This window comes from Scardinius erythrophthalmus, assembly GCF_964197995.2.
Source record: "Scardinius erythrophthalmus genome assembly, chromosome: 17".
Lineage (NCBI taxonomy): Eukaryota > Metazoa > Chordata > Actinopteri > Cypriniformes > Leuciscidae > Scardinius > Scardinius erythrophthalmus.
The window spans coordinates 28,726,407-28,743,875 of NC_138237.1; the positions used below are offsets into that span (position 1 = coordinate 28,726,407).

Sequence of the window (17,469 nt, forward strand, 5' to 3'; positions counted from 1 at the left end):
GTTGTTGCCTCCACGTAGTGCATTCAAGTCATATATCCCTTACGTTTACAACCGTAGGATGTGCGCTGAAGAAAACGCATCTCAAACGCATTAAACAACACGCACGTCTGACGGTGGTGAAAGCCATGCAGGTTTATGATTTAGTTTGAGGTCCTTAATATAATATAAAGAACATCTCATGTTTAAGATAACTTAAGCCCAATTTATACTTCTGCGTCGGACCTATGCCGTATCCTCTACGCTGCAGACTACGCATTGGTTTTCATTTACTTCTGTGTCGTTATACTTCTGTGTCGTTCTATGCAGTTACCCATAGAGGGAGGGGTTCTAGCAGACCAATCACAGAGCTTGCGGTTTACGTAGAATTGACGCGTTGTTACATTTTTGGAGAGGTGCGCGCCTGGGTGCGTCGTAGGCTATGCGTACTACACACAGCCTACAACGTAGCTACGGCATGAGTTCGACGCAGAAGTATAAATTGGGCTTTAGGGTGTGTTCACACTTGTAGTTTCGGGTCTCTTGGTTATTTTGGTCCGGACCAAAAGGTGAAAATAATACATTTAGTCCTGGTTCACTTAGCATTCACACTGTCATTTTTAAGACCGAACTTAAAGATACAAAAAAAATACTTATTTTGCAATGAAACTCGGCGTTCAAACCAATGCTGTGTTTTAGGATAAATGCGATTGTTGTATGCGCACATATGATGGCACTTTGAGAACTCGTGAAGAGTTTATAAAATGTGTAAAGGAGTCAAACAGCGGCAGGAATCCCTTACACACACACACACACACACACACACACACACACACACACACACACACACACACACACACACACACACACACACTTTTTGTTTCGTTTAGATGACTTTGGTCTGTGTTGCGTCCATATTTCAGTTGAACCACACACCAGAGTTTGTTTGTTTGGTGCACACCAGGGTTCGGATGGCAGCGTTCACACCAAACCAAGTGTGAACACACACCCTTAGATCGTGCACTTTTCCGGCAGAAGCTCTCTTTGCGTTATTTTTTCAGATGCATTCACAACATCATAGTATATCGATATAAATAATATTGTCCCGTCCTAGGGGGGGGAACTCGGGGTTTGGTCCTCACAGAGAGAAGTTTTGCATGTGCAGTGTTTAAAACGAACTGAAAGACCCATACCGAATACGTGTACATTCACACCCTTAATGTTTACCAGTTAAGATTTAAATTACAGAGCATTAATCACAATATATTGAAGTTTTGTTTTATGCTTCATTTTGTACTTTGGTTTTGTTTTATTTTTATTTTTTTTGTGTGGTTTGGTGTCTATGGTCTGCAGCATTCTTACCAAACAATTTTTTTTTTATTGGCAGAAGAAGTGCCAGACCATGATGTGTCTGAAATGTCACTTAACTTGAAAATAAATGCATCTTTTCTTGTAGAAAGCACGACACTCGCCAATATGCTGTTTAGCACTCATTAAACTCATCAGTCTTTAATTTCACTAGTGTGGTTCAGAAGGTGTTTAAAGTCCCAATGTGGTGAAAATCAAGCTTTTAATGTTGTTTATATATGTGGTATTTTTAATATGCTTTAAGACAGACCATGTGCAAAATCATAAGTCAACACCATTGCTGAGTATTTTCTCTTTAAACTGCAGTGAACCAAAGACAGTCTCAAAAACTCGGTTTGAAATCGCTGGTGTTTCTGACGTCACAAAACTACCTTGTAACCAATCAGGTCAACCTGTGATTGTCAACGAGTGGATCTCTGAGCTGGTGTGAGTGAGTGGAGGCGGGGCTAATTTGCATATTCATAGAACCGTGTATACTAAATGAGGCAAGAATGTAGAGTTATATTCAAGCTATTTTATGGCAAGAAGATTTTTTTTTTTTTTTAAGGAAAAAACTTTTAAATATGTCATTTTGGTGATCAAAGATGAGTTTCAAGGGATAGAATTATTGAATGCAGGGGGACTGTTTAAGAGAGAGCTGTTTATTCAAGCTACTTTGAATAGATTACCTGAACAGTTCCTGGAATTACACATGACATTGCCTTACTGTGAAAACACATTACCAGCTCCTGCGAAATAAAAAGCCTTATGTTATTGTACTGAACCAGTATCAATACGATCTGTCTCTGTCCCAGCTCAGCGAACATTACATTTAACTGCAATCACGGGTCAATCTGTCATGCCCCATAAATCCATGAGCAGCATCGCTTAATTGAATTGCCTGGTTTTGAGAACCCAAGGCAAGTTTAGTGCTTTCTGTCTCCTTTATCTCTCATCATGGGGTCCAAATGGAAAAACACTAGGTTTTTTAGCTGGAGAAGTACACCTTGTCCAACTCATCCTCCTGTGCGTGCGTGTGTGTGTGTGTATGAGTGCGTGCCCATATGCTCATTACGACTGTATGGTGTGACAGTGTATAACATGCGTCAACATTGTACCTTATTGGTTATCTTCCAGGGTGTTGAATTGTGAAAACTCATTTCCCAATTTTTTTACCTTTGTGTTATGCAGTGCATGTAGTTAATAGTTTAAAACACTCTAGCAAATCTCAAAATTAATATTAATTTTACATACTGTACATTTATAATGTTGTGATGCCTGAATTGACTTGTAGTAGGGGTGTAACAATATATCGCAATACAAATATGCAACAATATGTATCGTGGATAGTGACAATATAGTTCACCCAAAATGAAAATGAGTGTATTAGAAAAGAAAATCAAGTTTACAGAGTTTTTAGTGTCAGTATTACATTCAACTACTATAATGTTGAGTATAATGTATAATAATGTAATGGGGGAATATTTGCTGGTCCTGATAATGCCAAATGTCTAATGTTACCAGTAAAAAGTGGCCTACACTATTTTGAATATATCTAGTCAGTGACAGAGTGCAAGCATATTCGTCTAAAACAATCCTGTATTTTCAGCTTCGGAATCATGAATATTTTTATTCTGGTGTCACTATTGTCCGTTGCGTTGGGTTTCCAGCACCAAGTCTAAGCCTATTCATTTGCACCACAATGTAATATCAAAGTTAGCATTTTAATTAACTACATTTTTGTTAACCTTTTACCATATGTCTTGGAGTATCACAATAATATCGTATCATGAGGATATTGTTACACCCCTAACTTGTAGCATTTAAAATGATTTTATTTTTTTGGTGTTTTATTTTGATTTATTGAGACAAAATAGTATACAATTTAAATATTGGCCATTTAACAGTTATAACATGAATAATTGGCTTATCACATCTGACAGAATTTAAATTCAACACATTTTTAGTTGAAAGGTGCTCTAAGCGATGTTGGGTGATGTCACTTCTTGTTGACGTTCGAAGTATTGTCGAACAAAGCGGAGGCTAGCTCGACCCTCCCTCCTCCTCATCCCGTCCCCTCCCCCTCCCTTCCTGAAACAGGCTTTTCTGATGTAACTTCAGGACTTTGCGCGTTCCTTCTCCTTTTCCCTCTTCTTTGCTATTTGTTCATCGGAACGTCATCTCTTTGGTCGTGTGTCGGCCATATCAAAATTCAAGAGAATATAATTCTAACGTTAGTTGTTGTCGTTGTCTAGGACATCTCTCCTCTAACTAACTTCCCTCTTCATGCTTCTCTCTCCTCCTCTCCCCACACCCCCTTCATGTGCACGCGCACTAACCCACCAACCCCCATCCCCAAATCATTCTTGTCGGTTATTGGCTGGAACACTGTTTGTTGTGTTTCGTGGCCAAGGTTGGGCCAGTTTGTTTTTGTTGCCGTTTGTGGAGTCTGGGCTGTCTACAGAGGCCGCATTTTTTTACAGTGTGTTCAGGGGACAGGCAGCTAGCGGATAGTGAGGAGATGTTTGCTGTATGTGACAAAAAATGTTTCACCCTAAAAAACGTGTGACATCGTTTAGAGCACCTTTAAATTTCCAGGAAAACTGTATTATGATATATACTTTTACTGTGAAATAAAAATGACTCAAACTGGGATGTTCTTACCACCCACCCTAAAATGCTCATGCATGTCATTGTAATGAAATAAGAATGCGAGTGTCAGCCTCCTTCCCGTGTAGCCCAATAATTGTATCCTCCTGATTGTCCTGCCAGTCATCATCAGTCTAAAAATAGGCAGCCTTTTCCAAAGCGGGGAAACCAAGAGGTATGAGCCTAGTGTGAGTGTGTGGGTGTATGTGTGAAGGCACTCACCCAGAAAGTGAAAGAGGCTAAAGATGAGTAGAATGCAGTGAGACAGATTGTCTCTCTCCTTGTGCATGAATGTAAATAAAACCTGTGGCAGTGACTGCTAGATCCACAGACTTCCAGGCACACAGATGTGTGAATACATCCAGGTTCATCTGATGCATCTCAACCCTAAGGAGGGCCGTGAAGGAAAGAGAATGATGAAAAGGAAAATGGACAATGGGGGGAAAAAAATGAAATGCTGGAGCTGTGAGAATAAGTCATAGTCAGAAAGCCAGCTGTGCTTAAGTAAAGAAAATCCAGTGCATGGTGTGATTTATAATAGGCAAACACACACACGTGGAATATACAGGATTAGGGATAGGCAATTTATTTGCAGTATATTTAATAAAAAAATTTTTTTTTTTTTTTTTTATTAAATGTAAATCTTGTACTCATTTAGTGACTGGAAAATTTATAAAAATACCATTTATAATTTGAATTAGATTCAAACTGAATATTTTTTTAAAATAAATTTGTTATAAAAGATTTCTACTTTAATAAATGCTCTACTTTTAAACTTTCCGTCAAAGAATTGTGAAAAAAAAAATGCATCACGGCAGGTTTTACACATTCAAGCCATTTTAAACCATTCCAGCGCAAGGAGGCGAAAGAGAACTCAATTCAGTTCTTGTGCGCTGTATAGCCGTGAACACTGAATTTATTCCTCTTGAATTTGCATCTCCTTGCACTTGAATGGACACATACACACAGAATTATGTCAAAATACTCGTCTAGGCAAGTATTCTAATAAACCCAGTTGGTTATGTCTAAAAGGAATATTTCACTTAAAAATGAAAATTCTGTCGTAATTTACTCACCCTCAAGTTGTTTCAAACCTGTATGAATTTCTTTCTTCTGTTGAACACAAAAGAAGATATTTTTAATAATGTCGGTAACCAAACAGTTGATGGACCCCATTGACTTTCATAGTAGGAAAAAAAAAATCGGATGTGTATCATTGCATTGGATCCGTGCATTAGGTCTTAAAGTGACAGCAGCCTACAAATACCTGCTGCTGTCTATGTCATTAATGTTAATCAAATGACAAAACACAGCAAATATGAATCCATATTTGATTTATACGGTGAACACTATAGTGTTGTTTTACATTTAGGCCTAATTACATTTCTGTACTACTGTTGGACCTTACTTTATTTGTCTATATTGTATTTATCTATAATTATAATTAGTGTATTTTTTTCTTACTTTTTTCCTGACCCTGTCCTCCTCCCCCCTCCATTTTATTTTTTCTTGCAGATCTGAAAAATGATCCGATCTGTGACTAAAAACCGTAATATGATCCGAACCGTGAGTTTTGTTATCCATTGAAGGATCATGTGAGACTGAAGACTGGAGTAATGATGCTGAAAATTCAGCTTTGCCATCTCGGGAATAAATTAGTTTAATATTAAAATAAAGTTGTTTTATTTTGTAATTTATTTTTTTTTTCACTGTATTTTTGATCAAATAAATTTAGCCTTGGCGTGCCATGCATTAAAGACTTCTTTCATAACATAAAACAAAAATATAGATAGGCTATCTTTATTTTGATATTCACAAATCATGTATAATCATATTTTTCCCCTATGGCTCACTCACTCGTGTATACGCATGTTTTTATATCTGCCCTTCAAAGTGCCGCAAGGGAATAAACAAGCCCAAATCTAACATGAAAGACCTGTAGATTACGTTCTGCTTGAAGTCCCCAAATGGCTGTGCTACAGGCATGAGAGAGGGGAAAAAACACGAGCGGTGGAATGGGGAGGTGAGAACCCCCCCTCCACACACACACACACACACACACACACACACACACCTCCTCCTCCTCCTCCTCCTCCTCCTCCTCCTCCTCCCCCTCCCGTCGTGTGCAAGCGTGCTGCCAGTGCTGCAGTCCACAATGTTTTTCCGCGTCCGCAGCTCTGCTGAGTTGTCACCCTCCGGAGCGCAGCAACAACAGAGCAGAGAAGAAAGAAAGGAGGAAAGATTGTTTTGCAGAGATCGCAGTCATTTAGCCAGCTATATTTGTAGGATCTTGCACAATATGAGAAGAGGATGATGCTTTCCTGCGGGTACAACATCTCAGCTGACTGCGTTTAAAAGCCTTTAATTGAGGCTGATCAATATGAACAGGATGATGCGGTTCGTAGATGTGTTTGTGGCTTATCCTGAGAGCTTTTTCAAAGAACTGATTTGACCTGAAAATCCAGAATTGGGAACTGAGAGAAAAGCGTTTTTTTTTTTTTGCGTCTGCATGGAATGAGAGCAGAATTTAAATTGGGATGAGGTGTTTTGACACTGACAGTTTCTGTACGGCTACTGAATCACAGCGCGGGTCTCTTTCTGGTCCTGTGAGGGGACAATGCAGTCCATGGTGTATGTTTTGAATCAATAGATTGTTTGTTTGGTTTTACTGCTGTTATGTGCATGTGTTAGCCAGCAGACGAGGGGACTGCGTCGCTCTAACCGGTCCGTAAGACTTGTTTTGGCAGTGTCCTTCAGGACACACAAACAGAATCTGAGGTAAACGGAGAGACATTGAATATAATTACACTGTGCTGCCATACACACTTGGACTTGTACAGATGCACTCATGGGAACGTTGTTTTCGCTTGAGTGAGAGAGTACAGCGTGTTCAGTTTGCCTCTGACTCTTAGTAGGGTCAGTAGGTTCATTCCACACAATTTCAAAATAATTTTTTTTTTGCATTAATAGTAAGATTCTTTAGATTTAGATTTGATCCACCTGTGAATGGGAAAACTCCAAACAGGTTTCTTGTTTATGTTGAGCAGCATTTCTTCAGGTTGATTTGTGAATACTGAAGAAGATAGATTTAGGCTAGCCTAATTTTGTCTGACACAGCAAACGGTCTCCAAACATTTTGACTGGAGTATCATTGTATTGAGGTGATGTTGTGCCCGGCCTCCTGTTTCCCCCTCCTGAGGGATTTGTCCCAGTTGCGGTGCCTGCTCGGTTGGCCACGACAACGAGGTGTTTGTGTCACGGGCACAAATCGACCAGTTTGTCATACCAAGCCACTTCCAGGGAGCAAGGTGAGTATTGTGAAGATCATAGTTCAATATATAATTTTTTTTTTTTTTTTTTTTTTTTTTAGATATTATGTATTATGGTACTTGTTCATTTGCTGTTTGCTGCAGGAATATTTTATAGGTTTTTCCCCTTCACTTATTTTACTTGTTTTCATATGTGTCAGCTGGCATTAAGCCCATTTACTTGTAGAGTAAACCAAAGGACAATTTTAGGAAAATATGAATGTTACAGGAATTGGGAATGAAGTTGCTCCGCATATGCCTATGGGAATAAAGTTTTAAAATATTGCTTTTAAAATACTCTCATAATAGTATAATGGTAATAGAATACTTTTTCTAGGCTAAGGTTTAAGAAAAAGGTCATAAAACATGAAATTAAATTTATAATTTTATGACAGTCACAAAAAATAGCCTCAGAGACACAAAAAAACGCTAAAAGGCTTAAAATTATCACGTTTTTTTTAACGAAATGTTATGAAATTATTAAATTAAACTTTGATTTTATAAAAGGTCGTTTTACAAAAATTCTCAAAACATTACGATTTGATTCTAGAAATTGTAGATTTTTTTGTTTTAGTCTCGCACTTAGGCTACATGTCATCCTACATTACAGAAGGCTCAGTTTCCATGTCTTTCCAGCTCAATGCCAATTATACTATGTTCATACAGACACATTACACTAATTGCTCCGTAAAAACATTAAATGTAATTGAAGAACCGAGCGAGAAGGCTGCAAGCAAGAACTCCCCTCCCCCCTTTAACCTAATTACTCTGGCTTTCACTGGGCTGATTTCAGCTTTGAAACTTTTAACTAAATTGCTATTGATTCCGAGTGTCCAGGCTTCCATTGCAGTGGTTGAAGAGGGTCTGACGGCTTGCCACTGATCAGGAGAAATCTGATTTCTCTGTGCCTTTTGATTGGGTTATTTGAAGACCCCCACAGAGATGATTGTAATTATGAACTGCGTCTTGCTGCTTCCCAGCAGTGATGAGGTCATGTGCAGAGACAATGACATGGTGCCTTATAAGAGGGGACTAAGATGATGGTGGCCTTTCTTGGTCAAAGAGCGCTTTCTCTTGCCATGTCATATGCGTTCACCCTGTCCTTGAGAGAGAAGGGAAAAGAGACGATAATGATGCCATCTTGTCTGTCCTGGGTTCAGTCTCTTGGGATCTGAATGCGGAGACGGCTTCGCTTTCAACTGACACTTCGGTGATGGCAACTCAAGGTCCTCCTGCTTGTTAATGGAGGAGAGATAAGCCTGCCTCTCATTCATTTGCTCTGAATAGGTGAATGGGAGACATCAATAGTTTCTTGAAATGAGGCTACCCAGTGCCAACTTTCAACATTGTAGGCAAAGGCATCAGTCATTTGGTACAAGGAACGGTACACTTGAAGCTTAACAGTACTTGTAGCACAGTGTGCTTAAAATTGTTTTGAAAACTGAGCATTTTATCCTAGGGTAAAATTAAAACCCAACATATGAAGTGTGACTTTTAACATGCCCATTTTGTGTTCTGATTTGCCGTTAATTTGTTGATTTTAAAATACATTTTCATGTCAACACAATACAAAACTAATTAATAGATTGTCAAAATTCCTTGTCATCTATCAAAATGAGAATATCCAATGACTTCCCCCCCTTTAAGCTAAAGTGGCAAGATATAATTTGCAACTTAAATGTGGAATTGTGTAAATAATTCAGTAGCTAAGCTCCTAGCCCAGGGTCTGTGCGTCTCCACAGGGCTAAATTGGCACAGCGTCAAGGGTGTACCAGAAAGAGAGCACTTCATTTTGTTATTTTATCAGGTCTCTAGAGCAATGCATGCTGGTGATAGATTCAAAGTTTTAATTAAAGTGAATGAGAGTAGGAAACCAGTGGCAAATATGTTGGTCCGCCACTCTTTTTTTTTCGGAATTGATTTTTGGAATTGTGGGCATATTGGTGTTTGGATGTTCAGATGCATTGTTGAAATGTTAATTTGTTTGCTCTAAGGGCTAATCAATGCGAGGTTAGTGATATACTGGGTTGTTTTGAGAAGTTCACAGCTGAATTCAGGTATCCACCTTATTCCTGACGACCTTACTGCGTTTTGAATTATGGGTGGCACTTCCGATTTGGGGAACTTCCATTCAAAAAGGTTGAAACGAATAATTTCAAATCATAAGGTTGCCCTACAAATAAAGCTGATCTGTCAGTTTGACTGGATGAGCTGTCAATTTTCCTTCATGATTTATTTTCAGACATCATGAGAATAACGTTATACTTGGTATTTTAACGTGACATGTTATAACAAGAATATCTGTGGCAAGAGCTCTTTTCAGTCGCTGCTTTCTTTTCCTCGTGATTATTTTCTTTTTTCCCTTTGTAATCCGCTGTAAAAGTATGAAAAAGGACAACATATACTGCACATTTGTGGTCTGATCTCCCGAATTTAATTTACGGTATATGCCATTAATAACTCACTGGAATGCACAAAGAATCTCTCGTTATTCTGCTCAAATCCTCGCGTCTCTTTCCAGGTTTGTTTTCACAGGTAAATGCAATTTGTGAACATGAACATTTTTGATTAAGGCAACATAACTTACATAATACAGATATATATTACTACAGTGATATTTAACCCCCGTCCATTATTGCTGTGGAAAGACTCGCGCTTTTGGGGTTGTTTGGTCTGTTGAAATACCTTGTTGATGCTTTTACACTTTAAAAATGTTCGATGGTTGAAGGGTGAGTAGATTAATTTAATCTCATTGAAATTAATCTAGACACTTTTTTTTAACGTATTGCGTTCATAGAGCGAGCCTTTTCACTGATTGTTTACAGCTTAACGGAAGTTACACCCATAATTTGCGCAAAGCGTCATGGGGCGTAGGAATAATGTGGATAGTAATGATGACTGAAGGTTCTGAATACACACATGCTCTTAAAATCGCACACACTCAACAGTGTACCCTAAACAAACACTTGATAGGGTTCCCTTCCTACCAGATACGCCAGTACCCTCAGCTCCAGCAAGCTCCAGAAAAAGGCTTTATCTCCACCATACGGCCCTAGGATTACCGCTCAAAATCCTGTCATTCTCTCATTAAAAAGGTGGATAAGAGGATAACTGTCTGATTTGGAGGGAAGAGATGGGACACATAAACCTTCAACACCCCTAGAAGTCAGATTGTTTGATTCGTAAAAGAAAGGCTGGGTAATGAGGAAGGATTAGCTAAATGAATTTGTGGGTATTTGGACACAGGCCCATGTCCTAACGAAAGACAGTTTGGAAAACCCAGTGTAGCGTGAAGAAGATATAATGATTCTTTCTCCTAGCTGCTGCTTAACGGCTTTTGACAATAAATGTCAGTGTTTTAAGGCAGTTACAGCCTCTGGGGTCTTCTGGACCACTGGATAACGGCTGTCACTCATTGATTTTTGCTAGGCAGCCAGTGACTTACCACTCAGATTAATAATTAATTTGGCAGATATTGAAGCACACCCTTGGGGGGCGTTGAGTGGGCTGAACGCCCACACCTCCAGCCTTGCACTAACTTGATAGAAACCGATTGTACTGTGGTGCAAGGATTTAAAAGTAATTTATAAAGTTTACATGGATTTTCAGAAGAAAGAATCCAATAATGCTTTAAAAATGGTTTTGAGTGGGAAACTAATTATTTATTTTAGTTTGTGTGCTTGAACATTTTGACTTGGTCTTAGTTCTTCACTGTCTAGACATAATTGAGCTTGCTTTTTGTCAGAAAGCCAGTATGTTGCTCCTTTTTCCTGCCCATTCATGCTAGGATTTTCTTTCTTTGTTGCTTTGTCTATGGTCTCATCTAAACCTTCACCCATAATTTGAGTTGAATACCTTGTCTTTACTGCAGCTCTGCTAAGCTGATGAAATTCCCTGAAAGGGGCATTTATCAGGTTATCTTGGGATTTCACCTTTTGTTGATGCAAGTCCAATCCAGTAGGCCATTCAGGGAGATAAATGTTGGTTTTAGAGTGTGCAATGAAAGTCATGCGGTGTGCACATTTCTAGTAAAGTGAGCAGATTGGGGGGAACATTCATATTTGACCTTCATTGATATTCCCTTCCTGAGATAATCAAAGAGAGAGCCTGACTGTGCTATTCATCTTCAAGCAACACAATCCATCCTGCTCATTTCCCCAAACTGCATGGACACGTGCATTAAAAGAATGAGAGGGTTGTCACAGCTTGACACATGATTAGTAGCAACGTCGCTTTTATGGCAAGTACACACATGAACAGACGGATCACTCTATGTAATTTATGGATACGTTTCAAATGATACTGCCATATCTCGACACGTGGCCTAGTTCCTTCTTTGCCCTACCTATATATAATCTCCTGTGTCCTTCACCTGCCCTCCTGAAATCCCCTTATCCTACTTTTTCTCATTTTTTTTCTTGTTCTCTCACCATTTCTCAGCCTCCCACTCGCTGTTCCTGCTACTCTGTCAGTGTTTTCCCATTACTTACCCGAGGACTCTTAATCCAAACATTCTTCACTTTCAGTTTTGTACCAGAAGCCTTTTAATAATGTCTCTTTTCTTCTTCTTTTTTTCCCCAACAGTATGCCTCGGCTGGATGCCTGCTGTCCCTTCACCACAGCGAGAAGCCAGAACATGAAGAAGTGTGTGAGTTTCGCCCGTACACCTGCCCATGCCCGGGGGCCTCCTGTAAATGGCAGGGCTCCCTGGAGGCTGTCATGCCACATCTCATGCATGCCCACAAATCCATCACCACCTTACAGGGCGAGGACATTGTCTTTCTGGCCACGGATATCAACCTACCCGGGGCTGTGGACTGGGTCATGATGCAGTCGTGTTTCGGCCACCACTTCATGCTGGTTCTAGAGAAGCAGGAGAAATACGAGGGACACCAGCAGTTCTTTGCAATCGTTCTGCTCATTGGCACGCGAAAGCAAGCGGAGAACTTCGCCTACCGCCTCGAGTTGAACGGCAACCGTAGGCGGCTCACGTGGGAGGCCACGCCACGCTCAATCCACGACGGTGTAGCGGCAGCCATCATGAACAGTGACTGTCTTGTATTTGATACCTCTATTGCTCACCTGTTTGCAGACAACGGCAATCTGGGTATTAACGTGACCATCTCCATGTGCTGAGGTGGCAGCGTTAGGCTTTTTCCATTGATCCAAACAATTGACAACCTCTGCTCCCTAACAGACTGCGGATTCTGAAGGCAACGGTTGGGAGATGTATACATTTGTGTATATTTCTGTTCAAGAGTCACCTGCAAAAACATCGCAGACTTTCCAGATTTACTTGTAGGTTAGTATGGTAGATGGATGGCAGGAGTTCTTCTCGATAAAGAGGGGAGTGTGCAGGTGTTTGGCAGCCAGTTGAAGTGCAATTGAGATTTTTCCCTTGTACACCCCAAGGATTCAAACACCTCAATCTTCGGAACCTTCTGATTCGGAACCTTCCGGTAAAGTTCAGGTGTGGATGACCACATTAATTGTCTGGGATGTCCGGCCCAAAATCCACAGGAACTTGACAAGTGAATCTAGCTTCACAGAATCAAATGCTACATTGGGAAGATTCTAGGCATGAATGTGTAACATTTGCCTCAGAAAACCTATGTGTACAAAAACTGCACTGACTACTTTGGTTTTCCTCTCGGTATATCGAGTGGAACCATGACAATGTAAATGGTAATCCTCTGAATTTCATAGTTGTATAATGGCTTGATAAAACAATACCCATGGTGGAGATGCAGTGTGCATGGTGGAAATAAAATTCACTTGCAAAAATAACTACAGAGCCACCATGTTTGTAGGGCAAGAATCTAACCTCTTTTTTTTTTTTACTATATCTGTCTTCAATGTTGCAAGATGTAGATGAGGATAAGTTTGTTCATTTGTGGTTTTCTGTTAACTTATCCAGAGGAGAGAACTGGTTTGTAATCAACACAGATTCAAGATCATCAGCTACATGAAATGACAGAACTACAGCCAACCTTTTCAGATGTTCTGTTACCCATGATCTAATGCCACATAATAATATTCTTAGATATATTTGTACATGATGCTTGATTTTTAAATGGATAGTTGACCTACCAATGATAAATCTGTTTACTCACCCTCATGTTGTGTTGTAACACTTTTTGTGGGACACCAAAGCAGAAGTTTAGCTGAATATCTCAGCTGTTCTCTTTCAATGCAATGTACGTGGATGGGGACCAAAGGACAAAAGATACACCATACATGTAGTCCATACAACTTGTGCACTATATTGCAAGTCTTCTCAAGCCATATGATCGCATTGGGTGAGGAATTCCTAAAACTTAAGATGTTTAACACTGAAAACCATGCCTTTCACTTTCCTTGTATGAAGAAGAGCAGCTTGCACATTTAGCTAGATGACTGCTTATGTGTCCCATATGGTAGAGGAAATCATACAGATTTCAGAATTTTCATTTTTGAGAGAACTATTCGTTTAATATAGGTGTTCCACCTTTGCGTAAATTGTCTTGTCACCAATGACTGTATGTAAAAGATATACCTGCGCACAAACCCCCATCTGTTATTTTCCCATTGATTAAGTGTCTGAATTCGACTGGTTTTGTCGTCTTTGTACTTTTTCTTTCTATATATTCAAGGTAATCTGTAAGATTAAGGAAAGCTTTTGTAAATATATAAACAATTTTAGTTTTGTTGATATTTGTTGTTATTGTTAAGTCTCTTTAAAACGATTGTTTAGTCTAGACTGAAGTTTTGTCTGTATGATTTGAGCAATTCCTCACTCTCCCCTTGAGAATGAACCCACAATGCCTTACTTGTATACAAACTTAGTCTTTTTTCGAGTCTGCCTTCTTCTAGGACTCAAAGTGTGTCAGGTTCAGGTTCAGGTCACTATGCTCCAAACCTCCAGTGTCTTGAAAGAGACTTTTACAGAATTTACAAAGTGGCATTATGTGTGGGAAGGACATGGCGTGTTCACAGTAACCATTTCACTTACACTGTTCAAGTATGGAACCCAGCCTCTTATCAATTACCTCTGAAGACTTTGGAGATGTCTGTGCGAGAAGAGCATTGATATCCCTGAATGTGGTTGGTTCTGTGAAGAGATCCCAAGTTTGATGCACAACTTCACACCCTATTTCATTCTCTCTGGAAAATGATAATTTAAAAATGTAAATTAAATGTTTTATAAATCTGTTCTAGAGCAAATGCATTCTGTTTTGTTGATGAATTTGTACATTTATAGGCCCATATGTGGAGATGAAAGTGCGGTCAATGTCTCCGGACAGACTCTCGTTCCCATGGTTGTGCTCTCTACAAGCAGTTGTCATGGCAACTAAATATGCTAATGAGGAATCTAGCTCATTCATTCCAAGTAGAAAATTCTTTTAATTCTCTTAGTCTGAAATCCTATTTTGACACATTTTGTAGATGACAGATCAAAATCAGTAAATATGTCAAGGTATCTATAGGACATGGATCATTCCTCTAAAGACCTTTAAAAATGATGCTGTTAAACCAAATGAGGGGTGACTAGCACTTCCAACATTTTAAGTTATGTTTAAAAATAGCAAATGTGTGTTGAACAGGATGGAGTACCTGCATGTAGATGGCAAGCCCTGAAGGAAGCCCAGAGCCCTGAGTCTATAAAAACAATAGTAATGGGAAAAACTTATTTTACACATTTAGCCTAATCTGTTTGAATTTTCAAATAATACAGATATATTCATCGGTCTTAATTCTAATATGACCAACCACCAATTGTAGCAAAACATACCATGTCAAACTAGACCACCAGCCATCTGTCTAACTCCCATGGTATTTCAGACTCCCCTACACCCAAGTGAACCTAAAAAGGAATAAATACATTTTAATGAAGCCACCAGGTGGTTTCCCGAGCCGTGTGCCATGCCTCGCAATCAAGCCATCAGGATCAATATTGAGCACCACATCCTAATGAACTGGCGAATAAACAAGTTCCCATCAAGCACTAGAATACTTAACATGCATGGCGATGAAATGAGCTGTTTCCCGTTTCCTATGCCAACCCAGTGATACAAATACTAGCACGTGTGAGTTTACAGGTCAGTCACATTTGACAAACCCTAACCCTCGTTATTTCAAATGCATTAATCTAGGAAAAATAATATTGAATAGATAAATGTAAGGTTAAAGTTTAGATGAAACAGAAGTAGCGACTGGACTTTTTTTCTCTTTTCTTATTGTGATGTACATCCGAGTGAAACGGGTTATCGAAAAATAAATTGTTGGGCAGGGACTTTCGTTCTATCGATAAATCAGTTGTTGATTGGATGGAGGCACTACTGTCGCAGAAACAACAACTACTCCAATAACAGTTATAGTGCAATATATTAGACTCGCTTTGCCACCAAAATCTACACTGTAAAAAAATTATATGATCAATAAGTTGTGTTTTTACATTGCTTTAACTCACCAAAATAAGTTAAGCAATTTTCAACAACAAAGTCAATTTAATGTAATTTAAGTTGAAATGAATTAAACATCCAAGTTGATTGTCCTTAAAAATGTAAGGCAGCAACTTTCTTACAGTGTATTTTTACTTTGCTTTTAGAGGTCGTTCAAATGTAATTTTCCACAATGAATGGTGTTTCTGCAGAAACCTAATGCTTTGCTCTTGACCTGCTCATTGAAATATTATGTTACATTGATATGAACATTCTTATTGTGAATAATTCATATGATTTAGTTTGGGAAATACTGTGAGACTGGCTAAAAATGTCAATGATAAGGCCACTTACAACAACAAAAGACCGCTACATCCAAAGACCTGATGACGTATGGCAGCTGTTTATTTTTTAATAATCGGTGTAAGCATTTTTTCTTCTTTATTTTTTGATAGCTTCATCAAACCTGGGTTTGTGATGTACTCTAGTGAGTGAGCATGAAAAGAGGGACTTCTTATGAGAGTGACAGTGCAAACAAACATTTGACCTTTAACCTTGAGTATTGACAGAATCTTTAGTGTCTGTGACAGAACAAGACTAATGGAGTCACATCTGCAATACTCCTGATTGGCCAATTAATGGATTGTTCATATTTGACTTGAATTGAACTGCTCGCAGTAACTAAGGATATTACATATAAGGCCAATTTTCTTAATTTACAGTATAAAAAGCTGTGCTAACTGGCGTTTAGCTACCGAAATCAATTATTTTGGACATAAATAAAATGTCCAAAGACAAGCTAGATAAATTCACCACAACAACCTACATTCACAACTCTGTTTATTACAAATAAATGTGGTGTGTTTATCTATTCAGAGTATATTTGTGTAGTTCTGTTTTATCCTCTCTTGCTAGGTTATTGAATATGTTGATGTGGCAATAGCGATCATTTGAAATATTAGTGATGAAATGCTGTTTCCTGTTGAACAGGTATAAATGGATAATGTGCAAACCTGCATGGTCTGATATATATATATATATATATATAATTCTTTTTCTTTTTTTACTTCACGCCCTTAACTAAATGTCTTTTAATAGTTTTACAACTGAATCCATAATGACTGGTGTACTTTGATTGCATCATCTTGATTTTAGAGTATTCAGTTGACACTGTTCATCAAGACATTTTTGTTTTTTGTACCATTCAAACTCAAATAAAGATTATTTATTTGTCAAACAACTGTGTAACTTGAGTTATGTAATCAGATTACTTTTTTCAAGTAACTAGTAAAGTAAAGCATTACTTTCAAATTTATAACAAAATATCTGAGTTACTTTTCAAATAAGTACCTTCATTTTCTCATGTACTGACTGATAGCTCTCCTGTCGGAAGGGAGGTGCAGAGGCGTTGTGTGTGAACATGATGGTTATCGCAGTTCTAGAATAAATGTGAGCATTTACTCATCTCACTCGCACAAAAACAGATTCAGTGTTCCTGTAAATAAAAACAGTGAAATGCCAATTCAAAATATTATGCAAATCTGCAATAATTAAATGTTAAATTATACAAATATACTTGATGTATTTAAAGGCACACTATGCAGTTTCCGTTTTTTCTCAAACAGTGACCCCTAGAGCCGCTGTGGAGTACTTGTATTTAACGTTACTGTCGTAAATACCACTCACGCAGAGCCGTCTCTGCAATCTTCTGACCACGCTTTCTGTTAAAATGGTGTCGTGTTAGCGGCCCCTAAGTTAATAACTAATGA

The 17,469-nt window shown here is 38.6% G+C and overlaps 1 protein-coding gene across 2 annotated transcripts in view; it reads left to right on the top strand.

Annotated features, from left to right (window-relative positions):
• The window catches only part of siah2l (seven in absentia homolog 2-like), a gene marked incomplete at its 5' end in the record, with an annotated part of 36,219 nt that extends 21,450 nt beyond the window's left edge, over window positions 1-14,769 (top strand). Inside the window, 2 exons of one of the 2 annotated variants that reach the window (XM_081390367.1) lie at window positions 7,137-7,280; window positions 11,865-14,769. In XM_081390367.1, the coding sequence (XP_081246493.1) occupies window positions 7,137-7,280; window positions 11,865-12,416 (696 nt within the window). In that variant the 3' untranslated portion in view covers window positions 12,417-14,769. Of the gene's footprint in view, window positions 1-7,136; window positions 7,281-11,864 lie in introns of those variants that run through there. The other variant, XM_081390366.1, reaches the window with a different exon arrangement.
• Window positions 14,770-17,469: the final 2,700 nt, after the last annotated feature.